At 37.9% G+C, this 12858-nt stretch overlaps 1 protein-coding gene across 3 annotated transcripts in view; it reads right to left on the bottom strand.

Annotated features, from left to right (window-relative positions):
• Nucleotides 1-12858, bottom strand: part of LOC107657455 (sodium- and chloride-dependent glycine transporter 1-like) — a 59640-nt gene that overhangs the window by 5312 nt on the left and 41470 nt on the right. For all 3 annotated transcript variants that reach the window (XM_016445547.1, XM_016445545.1, XM_016445548.1), the window contains 6 exons: nt 4726-4882; nt 3583-3714; nt 2406-2676; nt 861-993; nt 466-600; nt 277-380 (listed from right to left, as the gene is read on the bottom strand). In XM_016445547.1, coding sequence (XP_016301033.1) covers nt 277-380; nt 466-600; nt 861-993; nt 2406-2676; nt 3583-3714; nt 4726-4882 — 932 coding nt within the window. The remainder of the gene's footprint in view (nt 1-276; nt 381-465; nt 601-860; nt 994-2405; nt 2677-3582; nt 3715-4725; nt 4883-12858) is intronic.

The raw sequence follows: 12858 nt of genomic DNA, 5'->3' as shown, positions 1-12858 counted from the left end.
TATAATTATTAGTAAGACTGCAGTCATATCAGAATTTGAACTGAAATTCTTTCATTCCTTCCTTGATTTCACATAATACAAGTTAGAAGTTCTATGCATTTATCAGTACCAGCCACATGGGGGTGCTACAGTATTCTGTATTCATTCATTCAGTATTATTATGTATGCAAGTCATCAAGCACTCACCACACACACTCAAATACACAATACTTAAAGTCTAAGTGTTTTAAAATGACAGAGAAGCAGAAAAAAATAAAGGGATAAAATGTGTATTACCTAAAACAGTTATTGTGGAACTTGTTATATGATGCCATGGTGATAAGCCCACCCCAGGCGCAGCCCAGTGAATAGAAAATCTGAGAGGCAGCATCCCCCCATACCTGCAGAACACAAAATATGTTATTATAAACATAATATCAGTGATCACTTGCAGCTACAGTATGCGCAGTTGTATAATGTACTGACCTTGGCATCTAGAATTTTCTCCCACTGAGGGGTCAAATAGTATTTGATACCACTGACGGCTCCTTCCAGAGTGATTCCTCTGATGAAGAGAATGGTCAGCACCACATAAGGGAAGGTTGCTGTGAAATACACCACCTGATGAAAGACATAATATTAAAACTCAATTAAAAAAACACATGTAGGTATGGCAAGCAGTGCTATTTCAGTGTTATATTATTTTGAATAAGCTTTTATTTTTACATTTTTTGTTATTTTAATATCAGATTCTATACAGCTTTCACTTTTCTCACTTTAGTTTATTATTTCTTTATTTATTTTTTTCAGCTAGTTGCCAAAGTTTTTAATCTAATATTCACATTTTAATATTATGTCACAGGAATGGATGTTCAACTCACCTTGCCTGATGACTTGACTCCTCGAATAAGACAGAGGAACACAACTACCCATGATACAGCTAGACAGCCCAGGATAGGTAGACGCACCTCCCCGAAGTCCCCAATACCATCAGAGACATTCAGCACATAGTTCCTGAGAGGGCAAAAGCCAGTAAAAGAGGGGTGAGAGACTGCAGGATGCAATACAAAGCATAAACAATTCACTCATCAAATTTATCATGCTGATCTAAGTATTTATTATTATTAATATTTTGTCAGAGCTTGCCTTTAGGTTAAACACATTAGAGTACAGTCCCATCAAAAACAACCTCATCCACACAATGAATGAGTTTACAGAAGGCAAGAACAAGAAGGTCTTTCATACCACGGGGACAACACAGTCCAGAGGGCACAAAGCATTTATAAAGATGTTAAACAGTCCGCAAACCTCTCATGGTCAAAACCTTGTATTCTCTGACCACAGGCAGTAAAGTGAAGCATTCATTCCAAACCACATACAATCACAATCACACTCTTGGAAAATCAAAACATTCTGTGCCTTCTTTCTTTCCCATTGTATTGTTATGTCATCCTACATAGTGTTCAAAGATAATTCAACAAACACATCTGTCAAGTCCAATGCACAAAGATCCAAACATCAAGACAAAATGCAAGACTCCTGCAAACATGTATTAATTACCAGCTTTCAACTATCAATCTGTCATGAATTTTCCGAACTGATGAATAATGGATTGACTATATAATTATCTTGAGATTCAACTCTCTGGATCTTTTCTTGCTAGCATTTATATTTGTGTATAATAAACATACGGATTTCAGTGACGCTTATTTTTTGTCTTGTTAATTTATTTAAAAATACATTAAAAATGTCTCTACTATAAAGAGAATGTTTTAATTTATGTATTAAAATTAATTTAAATATTTTTTGGGGGCATGCCAGGCTGATACAACTGTCTTGTCAACAAAAGAAACAAATTCATTATTATTTATTATACTACTTATTATGTCTTAAGAAAATTATATATTAACAACTACTGTCCATTTAAAGTTACGTGGTCCAATCAACATGCAGAAAAACTGGAAATTACATCATAGAGAGGACCTGCTCAATAAGTGTCTTAAAAATCTTTTAAAATATCCAAGAAGTGTTTTTAGACAAGGCAATGTTACTTTAGGTTTTGAAATGTCATACAAAAACTATAATTCATTTTATTTTATTAATGATCCACTCTACCTGTGTTTAAATCTTGTCTAAAAACTCATCTTTTTACTTTGGCGTTTATTAATTGATTTCGTTATAGTCATGTTATGTGTATTTGACATTATGCTATTAATATTTTACTTATTGTATTTGTACAGAGTGTACAGCACTTTGGTCGGCTTTTAGCTTTTTTTAAATGTGCTTTAGAAATAAACTTGAACTTGAACTTGATTCATAATATAAAAAAAAAAACATTTTACCTTTAGACAATTTTTATATTTAAATAATTATAATTACTACAGTAAGATACATAGATGAATCGACCTACAAAGGTGTGCATTTACCTCCAGTACTCTTCACTAGGACTGGTCCTTTTGGTGCGGCTGACTATCTCAGTCACCCCTGACACGACAGCAGACACATTGGCGAAGGTGGCGTTAGCTCGTGGAGTGCCCACCACTCCAGCGCAGTCAGGAGTGTTCCAGGGGTTGTTACAGTACGTCCAGGGCAGCAGGTTTGTCATGGACATGAAGAAGTAATAAAATGCAATGCAAATCACCACATTGTAGTAAATCCCAATATAGGTCGAGACCACCATCATTCCATAGCCCACACCTTGAAGGAAAGAGAACAACCAAATGACAATTTGGTTAATGGATATTTAGTTTTGAAAACCCAGAAAGCAATAGACTCATCTGAGAAACCTGTGATGTAACATCAAAAATAACCAACAACAGTGAACACAAAAACGTATATTGGGATTGCATGATATGGTAAATAAATCTAGATGAAATCGTATTATTTTGAAAAATACTGAAATATTGCTTTTCAACACAATAAAGCATTTAATCATATTCTGCATTTCCCAATTTCAACATTAGGTGCAAAACATACCAACCAGTAGGTGGTGTCGGTTTTCATGAATTAAACATTATCTGGTGGCAGTAGAAATACTGAAACCCACGAAACTAAAACTAAACTAAACTAAATGAATTGAGTGAGTGAGTGGTTGAAATTAACTGAAGGAAAAGCTGGCTTTGGAAAAACGATGTTTTTTTCTGTTTATCTTCTGTTTATCCTCATTCAAAATATTCACAAAAAAAATAATTAATTACATTAAATAAAGTAAAAAAAAAAAATTTTTTTTTAAATTGTGAAATTAGCTTTTTGTCTTTAGAAGATGTTTGCCACAATGACTAAAAATTTAACTGATATCTATTATTAAAGTAAAAATGTTTTGAAGAAATTATGACAGTGAAACTCGTTTCAGTGAATCACATTTTTAAACCAAACTCAGACCACCTCCTGATTTTGTGAGGAGTGTTTAGATATTGCAAGCCACCCTGAGGTGAAGAAAACACTGAAGAGTGTCTGTTTAAAAATAATTACTAGTTTAACATGTAAAACAGGTCATGCCATACATTAAAGGGCAAACCAACCCACATAGATTAATCCGTGACTTTTCAGTTTTCATTGAAATATTTTTTGTTCTCACACCTCCTTTAACGGCTTCATGCTCACCTTTAAACATGGGGCTGACCTTCCAGACTCCCAAGCACCCGAGGGAGGTGAACTGCCCAAAAGAGAGCTCCAGGAAGAACAGAGGGATGCCACAAAACACCAGCATGATGAAGTATGGGAACATGAAGGCACCTGTGATACACAAACGCCCACAGAGTTACATAACCATTTTATCCTGACACATTAGTCTTCTAGCTAAAGACAGACGTAGGTGTTCTTATTTACATAAACAGTAGGAAACAAAAGTAGTTTAAAAATGACACAAAGAATAGCCATTGTCTATTTTCAATTATAGTGTTCCCTAATGCTTACGCACATAAGCGAGTAACACCTGATGATACACAACCGATCTAATTTGATTGGACGAGCTGCATTTCAACTGCATAATGGAATGTTATGTGGATTCCTTGCTTTGGGTGTTTTTAAGACAAGGGCGGAGTACGGCCCTGGGCAATGGGGTTGATGTATCAGGGGCCTCTGAGTGCCAGGGGCCTCAAACTGAGGGGCCCACGGTAGCCCAACATCAAGGAACAAGGCACTTCATCCTGATACAGATAGGTGAACATTGCTTGAATAATAATATGGATCTAATAAAATGCAATGAATGATCGAAGATGCATACAAATAGTTAAAAAAAAGCTGCTGGTGCCCTGTGGCCTAACAGGACTATAATCCATCCTTGTTTAAAGAGCCTGGAGTTCAGTTACTTATCTGAATTCTGGGCTAATTCAGGGTATGGCTTCCGAATCCGATTAGAGGCAGCTCTAGGAATATGAGATCATGGGGCAGAGGTTTCCGGGCCAGGTCATTGGGGACCTGCTTCTAGAGACCCTTGCTTACTCTAGCCTGGTCTATTTTAAGTGAGGTGTGTTATGAGACTTGATACCAAACGAGTACCCTTTTAAGGGAGCAAAGAATTTGGAAAGGACCCAGTGGTATGACTTACAAAAACAAAAACCTAAATACCATCAATTTTACTTTCGATTACATCCATAGACTTTCAGACTTGCATGAAAAACAATTAACTTATTCTATTTTAGGAATCTAGCAAGAAATTATAAAATGCTAAACCGTGCAGGAAAGGCACAGAAAGAAAGACAAGATAGATAATGGCAAAAGAAGAATAAAGTCAAAAATGGTCACCTCCTCCATTCCTGTAGCAGAGGTAAGGAAACCTCCAGACGTTTCCCAGCCCCACTGCGTAGCCAACACTGGTCAGGACAAACTCAATCTGGTTGCCCCAGTTTCCCCTTCTGGAGTTTTCATCTTTCTTTACTGGCTCTCCTGGAACTGCTCCATTCTGAAACAGACATACGTACGAATGAAATGAAAATGAAAATCGCTCTCATGAGTCAGAAGTAAACAACTTTTATTTACAATAATCACTCACAAAACAGTGTTTAATCAACATCAAGATTCCAACAATGCAAACATAAATTCTTATAAAACGGTTTCAGGTTAACTTTAGCATGACACAAGTCAACTGCATTGAAAAAACAAAACTGAAACAATAATGTTAATGCCACGGTGAAGTGATACTGCTCATGTCTCCAACATATGGAGCTCCCATGGTGATGCAAGTTTGAGTTTGGGTTGTCAATTCATAACTCCAGTTCCATCACTTCCTATAGCTCTCTACTAATAAAAATGTCCTACAAGAAGACAACTACAAGAAAGCAAGAAGTTAGTCACATGTCAGAAAGTTTGTGTGAATTTTGTGAAAACTCTTAAATTGCATGCTAGCACTGTGGAGGGCTCAGAGAGTGTGCTGGAGTGCACTTGATGTGAACTGAAATCACTGTCATGTGCACAAGACAAACATTTGGTCTTGTCGGCCTGATTTAAAGTTTACTCTCTCCATCTGTTCTCATCAGATGCTCTTCATGTTGACCTCTAAGGCAAGCTCACGATCTGATCTAAGCCCATGCTCTGTCCGCACAGTGAGCACGCTGCGGGAGATGAACATTCAGCGCCTATGCTTGTGGTCTTCCCTGCAGCTCTGGGATGAATCCAGGCTGCACTTGATGATTCTAGTGAGTAATTTTGCTTTACAAATGCTTAGTTGACAACTAACTATGTTTAGATGTTGTAATTGTAAACTTTGTGTTTCATAATTTATCAATATAATTGTCACTTAATTAATTCTGACAATTGTAACTTAACTTTCATCAAGTGTAACTGTCACTTAATTAATGTGAGTTAATAATTGAATATGTAATAATTAAAAATAATTAGAAACTCTCTATATGAAGTACCACCGCTGTGTAGGGATGTAACGATTAACCGCGAGCCGGTTGAAAATCGATTAAAATATGTGATGATTCAAATCGGTTGAGATGCTAAACAAATCGCGATTCATTTAGGTGTAGGAGTTTATATGAATGCACAGGTGTTTAAATAAACATTTTGTCCAAGCAATAATAAAAGGACACATTTAATTTATAATGTCTTAAATCTCATTTTGTACAAAAATAAAAATGAATAAATCGTGAATCGAATCGAATCGTGAAATCAAAATCGTGAATCGAATCGAATCGTGAGTTGAGTGAATCGTTACATCCCTACCGCTGTGATATGCTGACTGCCTAAATATAAAAAGATTATGAGCTGGCTGTATAACTGTGTTGTAATATTTTTAATGGCAGCAAGAGCGTCAGCTGTAATGGTACTCCTGCATTTTTTATTTAAGGTATTTAAGGTTTGCTTCAGGTTACACAAGGCACTAAACAGACACACACCTATTTAGACTCAATGCAGCATCTGAGTCTGAGCTCCCTGGGCCATTGCTTCCCACAGGATCACACAGACACATGTGCATCAGCAAAATGAACAATAATCCAAAGTTTGCCTTTCAGCCCAAATGAAATATTCATTTTGTTAAGCATTAAACTATGCAACATTTCTTGAACAAGAACACAAAAACCCTAGTGAGAATAGACAACTACCACTTATTCTTGAACCTGCAAACGGTCTAACTGTACAAGTCCACTGAAGCAGAGTGAGTAGGGCTGCATGATTATGACAAAAATCATAATTGTTGATTATTCCCTTGAAATTGTAATTGCGATTATTAATTACGATTATCACAATTTACATTGAATGATGTTTATACCATTGTTTGATGCAACTGCATGCTGTATTTTTATATGAAAATAAACAAGCTGAAAACACTCTAACTGAAAAAAATTTGTGCTTTTCTATAGAATTAAACCTCAAATGTCAACTATACATCGGCTTGGTTTCTTCTTTAAATTATAAAAAAGTAAAAATATGAATGGTATTATAATGTTATACTAAAACTAAAATTAAAACAATGGGGAAAACCCTTAAGATAACATGTAGAAAGAAAAAACGCATCTTAAGCATGCAAAATAACATAAGTTGACTTTGAACTAGGGCTGGGTTTTGACACAAATTTCACGATTCAATTCGATTCTCATTCACAAGCTTGCAATTCAATTCGATTCGATATCGATTATTTTGGATATATATCAGGTACAGTACATGCCAAATTTTCTCAAGGAAAAAATCTCTCAACTAATCCTGTAAAATATACATGAGTCAGTTGGTACTACATTACTACAATACTGAAGGTTAAAATTGACTGATTTGTTAAAATTACACTTAATAATATGTTATATGGTGCATATATTTAGCAAAATGCCACTCTCTACAGTTTATTTTTCTAGCTGACTAATGAGTTTATGGTCACCAAATATGTTTTTCTGAGGTAAATGTGACGTTAAGTGACATTGTTTACAAGTCGTTATATTGACGTCTTTGCACGACTGAGACACTGATTGAGCGATTACATGAGACAGGATACGGATTGTAAAGTTGTACCCTTTCCTTTAACTTACCTTCGGATGTTTAGTCATGTTTATTTTGTGCTGAAACTGGTATTAATGTGGAGGAGATGATCAGTTCACGTGCGCTACGCACTGCCACGTCTGTTGAACTGCGGTGCTACAGCGATCTGTCACTCCAGATTAAACAGCGCCAAAACAGCATTTATTGTTTGAATACTGCAATACAATGGACAGAATTTGAAATCTGAGACTTTGTTTCATATTAAAAAGTACAAAAGCACAATGCTTATTGCGATATATTGGATGGGAAGTGCCCTTCAACGTTACGTCCATTAACTGAAAACAGGCCTGACTAATCGATTCTTGGGATTTAAGAATCGATATCGTTCCGTAAAAATTATAATCGATTAATATCGAGATATCGATATTTTTTACCCAGCCCTACTTTGAAGATTACGTATGAATGTATTACGTAATTGTGGCATCCATAATTGTAATTGTGATTAGAAATTCGATTAATTGTGCAGCCCTAAGAGTGAGTGAAGCTGAGGAGGCATTTTCTCTACAGGAGCTGAGTAACAGACTTGCGCAGGGGATTGTGGGACTGACAGCAAAGTACAACAAGAGTTGAGAGTGTCAAAACAATGAGAAACACTCAACGTAATGCAAATTGGTGGTGCGGCAACCAAACACTGTAAGGTTAAGGCAGTGACATCTGTCATAAACAATTGAAAGTATCCTGTAATTTCTGATGGATTTTTGCAAATTAATGCAATCATCACTGCAAATTAATCAGGTTTTTGACCACGTAATGTAAGCAAATACTGCCACGCTACTGTATATTTAAAGAGAGTATTGAAGGGATTTCTTCTGCATCAGTAGACAGACACATAGGTAAAGTCTGCTTTTAGACCTGAGACTGGGTGAAGTTCAGCAGCTGGGCACCTGTGATGAGAAAAAGGAGGAAATTCAGAGTAGACTAAAACAGGTGGGATCCTTGAGGTCAGAACACCTGGAAGATGAACCGCCTTTTAAATATGTAAAATGCCAAGTTCTTTCATGAAACTCTAGATGGAGCAAGCTGATGGGTTCTTAACTGATGATATTCACAGCGTTAAATGACTTGGCACAAGCTGATTGGTTCATGTTGCATACGCAGCCAATGAGCTTACTGATTTACATTCAAATGGCTGGTTAGCATCCACTTGAGCATTTTGCAGTGTGCTTTCAGAGTTCCTCTAAAACCCTCCACCTTCCCCAGATCCACCTGTATAGGTCTGCTACGGGTTATTTTATATGCTATTTGTGCAGCAGCAGTATGTCTTAAATCAGTGGTTCTCAAACTTTTTTGGTCGTGCCCCCCTTTAAACCTATAAAAATCAGTGACGTCTACACTGGATGAGGCGCGGCGCAATGCGTCACGACAAATCCCCGACATTAAACTGATGCCTTGTTCTATTTATGACATACTGACACAAAGTTAAAATGATTTGTGTAGAGCTGTTGCGGCGCGACGCGACAACTGTCGCGTCCGGTGTAGACACGGTGAGTGAAGCCGAGAGCAAGATATGTCTCGTCATATTTTCTGCATTTAGCTTTTGAATGACCAGCACCTGCCTGGGTCTGTGCGACTTCATCTATGTTTTTGTCTTCCCTTTCACACACCGATCCATGTCCCATTCTAAGTTACGTCCTTTGGCTGTTTACTGTTTTAATTATTTTATTTTTTCTGCTGATTGCCCGCGCCCCTGCAATACCTGGTGGGCGCGCACCACACTTTGAGAACCATTGTCGTAAATACTCACAGCAGCGCATTGCCGTATGCATTGGAAGTAGCAAGTTCTTGTACTTGCTTGCAGCAGCAGCAGCAATAATCTACACCTACAGCAATAACCAACATCAGCAGCAATTCAGCAGCAGCGTAGCAGATCTATTCCGCCAAGACCAAATACATTAACATTGTCATATCCATTACCATGCTAAAATCTTCTGAGAGTTGTCATGACAGAAATATGCTTCAATAAAATGCTAGTCAATTCTTCTCTACATCTATCCACCTATAGTATTATAGTTCAACAAAGTATACAAGGGACTGCAGCTCTATAAATGAGACAGTTGATATTTTCCAAAACATGTCCCTTCTGCACTCACACACGAGGTTATGTTGGGTTTACCTTCCGGTAAATCAATGAATTGTTTAGTTAAGTATTTATCCGCTGCACTCTGTGATCCCTGTCCCTGTGCTCTGGAATGCCCAGGTGTTTCAGCCGTTGCCGTTTGCCCCAAGGATCTGTCTTACTGAGCACAGAGTGTGAGAGAGAAGATCGTCCAGCTGGGCCCATCTGCCATTTTACGTAAGACCAAGACACACTCATAAACACAAGGTCTCAGGGGGACCTGAGTCAAATGAGTGGTTCAGCTATTTGACTTTCTAGAAAATAAACTGAAAAAAACAAACAATAAGGAAAAAAGGAATAGACAGAAAAAAAAGAAAATGGAAAAAAAGGAAAAGAGAAAATTAAAATGAGTGGTTCAAATTGTAAAAAAATACAAGAAAATAAAGAAAAAGTTAAAGAAAATAAAAAAGAGAAGACTTCTTTAAAACTGCTTCAACAAAACAATGGCCTCATATAATGATAACAATAGTAACAGTACTAATCTTGATCTCTTGAGGTTGTATTTTTCACCAAAAGTTAACTGTTCCACAATGTCCTGCCCTACAACCTCAAACAGTAAGAAGAATCTACCCATGAAGCCTGTGACTGACAGCAGCACATCTCCCTCTGAGAAACTCATTGCAGGTATGTGACCCTTTTAGGCAAAGAAGGGATGTGAGAACTGATCTGTGACTTCTCAACTTAACACCCAGAATGCCTGGAGATGTTCATGCAGAATGTGGTGTGATGAACACATCCTCAATATGGTGTGTTTGGATATAGGTGTTTGGAGCATAAGCTACATGCGTGTTTACATTCAGAATCTTTTTGAACAACTCTCTGAAGTCTTAACTAAACAAACGCCCAACAAAAGCAAGAGTGACAGTATTTTTACTTCATTCTTACAACCATCACAGATTGACGTCTGCTCCAATGAACTGCATTCAGAAAAAGAAAAAAAAAGATTTAATAATATTTGATTATATAAATTAATTATTTATGCTTCCCTAAGAGAAATATAAATGTTTCTAACAGAAATATAAATATTACTAAGAAAAAACATGTGGAGCGATTAACTTTTTTTTCTTTATTTTGACCCCCTACAGATTGTTATAAGCTCTGGTTGTGCATGTCAAATTTGCATCACTCAATAAACACACAAGCACACTTACCAGAGGACCTTTCACACATCAACTCATCTGATTTCTATGATTAATTAACCTTGGTACTACATAATCAAACTATTTTAAGTTATTTAAGATAAGAACTGAGAAGGGTGATGCCATGGTTATAGATAGAACATTAAGCCCACACTCATTTGAAATATTTGTGCTCCCAAAAAAGACTCTACAAGACTTCTAATCCAGCAGTGGAAAGTCTTAAGGAAAAGGGAGATATAAATACTGTGACGAATCAATGACTTCCTGCTCTCTGAAGTTAAAGAGTCAAAGGTGTGGCCAATGGAGTGACCTTCGTAAAAATAGCGCAGATTCCAAAACCCGCTTCGAGCAGTGAAACTTCACAAGGCTGCACAGGTCCAAACATAAAAAGAGATTAGAGACCTACTGCTGATTAATGCTGCAAAACATTTCCCATCAGGCAGGACAGTTTACTGGAAAGCAAGAAAAAAAATGACCAAAGCAATTTGAGAATGTGAATGAAAAAAAAAGAAAAGCAAGGAAGCCAAAGGAAATGTGCTCTCAGCACTTCTGAAATAGTTAAACACCCAGGTCCACTGGGTTCACTATTCATCAGAGCTGACCTTTCCCCTTTCTAGTGCCCCCTGTACCTACCCCCACTTCACATTTCAAAGGCAACATCCTCAATCTTTCTTTGCTGATGAGGGCTTCATTCTCCTTAGGAAAAGAAGGGACATACAACAGGCCCGTTCAAAGACTCCAGTAAGACTTTCACCTCGGGTTTATTTATCAAGGTCAGAGGTAAGACCACCGGGGTTGTGATTGCTACCAAAAAGCCTCTTACTGAGCATCTTTTCATTTTATATTCTACAAGTCAACAACAAGGCATTTGTATGATAACTTTCTGAAAAGCAAACTATTGCACTGACATGTTAATTTCTAAATCAGCAAACGCAGTGCTTTTGGGGCGGGACAACCTGTTTGTGTCCCAAAGACTGATGGGGATGGGAAGAAGGAATGGTAGAAAGCAAAAACTTTTACTTAACTCCTTTAGTTAAACAGGGCAGGTTCATTCTCTTCAACAGGAATGAAATTAACCAGCGTGGACAGTCCTTAAAGAAGCCATTATCCAGTCTCTGTAAGGTGAAAGTAATTCTGCTAAAGATGCAAGCTTCCGCTTCTCACCCTGTGAGCAGCAGGTCATATTCCTGCTCTCTCATTGGCTTAGACCCTGAAAACACTCTTCTCATGCTTGATCAATCATCAGCAATGGTGACTTGTCAGGCAAAGCACCCCAAAATCTGAACAAGGGGCACAAAAGTAGGGAAGTGACGGTGGCCTAAGTGTCAGGTCATTAGGAGTTCACGTCACTCAATCCACACACACGCTGTCACATACACGCCCAGTACCGCCGCTCCCTATACGCAGAGTACGCAGTCTGCATAGGGCACCAACTCCCGGGGGGGCACCATACCAGGTGAACGCAGTAGGCTAAGCACATGTGACGCGCCATTCCCGCATCTGTGCCCACGACCGCTCGCACCTCATTAAAAGAAAACTAAAAACAACGCTCGCACCTCATGTTTGCGGCTGAATGCAAATGATCCTAATTGATGGACAACTATGCCCGTGAAAAGACATCAGCGATCCGGCGCCGAGAAAAGAAAAAGGAAAAAAAGATGGAGCCTGTGCATCACTTTCAGGTAGCCTACATTGATAAGTAGGGGTGCTCCGATTAGGATTTTTGAGGCCTAATCCAAACCCCAAGATTTCAAATCCAAACATTGTCACTGAGCACTGCGGTGAATGGTTAAACACTGGCAAGAATTAAAAAGTAATGCAATTTATAAACTTTAGTGACCAACACTGCCTCGATTGTGCAAGTGACAATTCCTGTGTCAACTGTGCAGCTCGCTTATAGACAGATGCGATGTGTAGTGATTTGAAGCCATTTGCGCATTTTGAGAGAGAGAGCACGCGCGCAGTGATTCACTCACGCTGTTTGTAAAATTACATCTCACACAAGGTTTTCAAATTACTTTATAAGTTATTTAAAGATTTAGAAGAAATATGAGTACCTCACCCTCAGCATTATAATTATTTCACCCGCGCCGGATAGAGACTGCGACGGTGCCGCTGCATGTCATGCCAAACCTCTCATGGCAGCGTCAT

The sequence above is a fragment of the Sinocyclocheilus anshuiensis genome, unplaced genomic scaffold (assembly GCF_001515605.1).
Source record: "Sinocyclocheilus anshuiensis isolate Anshui unplaced genomic scaffold, SAMN03320099.WGS_v1.1 scaffold155, whole genome shotgun sequence".
NCBI classification, from domain to species: domain Eukaryota; kingdom Metazoa; phylum Chordata; class Actinopteri; order Cypriniformes; family Cyprinidae; genus Sinocyclocheilus; species Sinocyclocheilus anshuiensis.
Note: the sequence above shows the minus strand (reverse complement) of the source record. Positions and strands in the feature narration are given on the sequence as shown.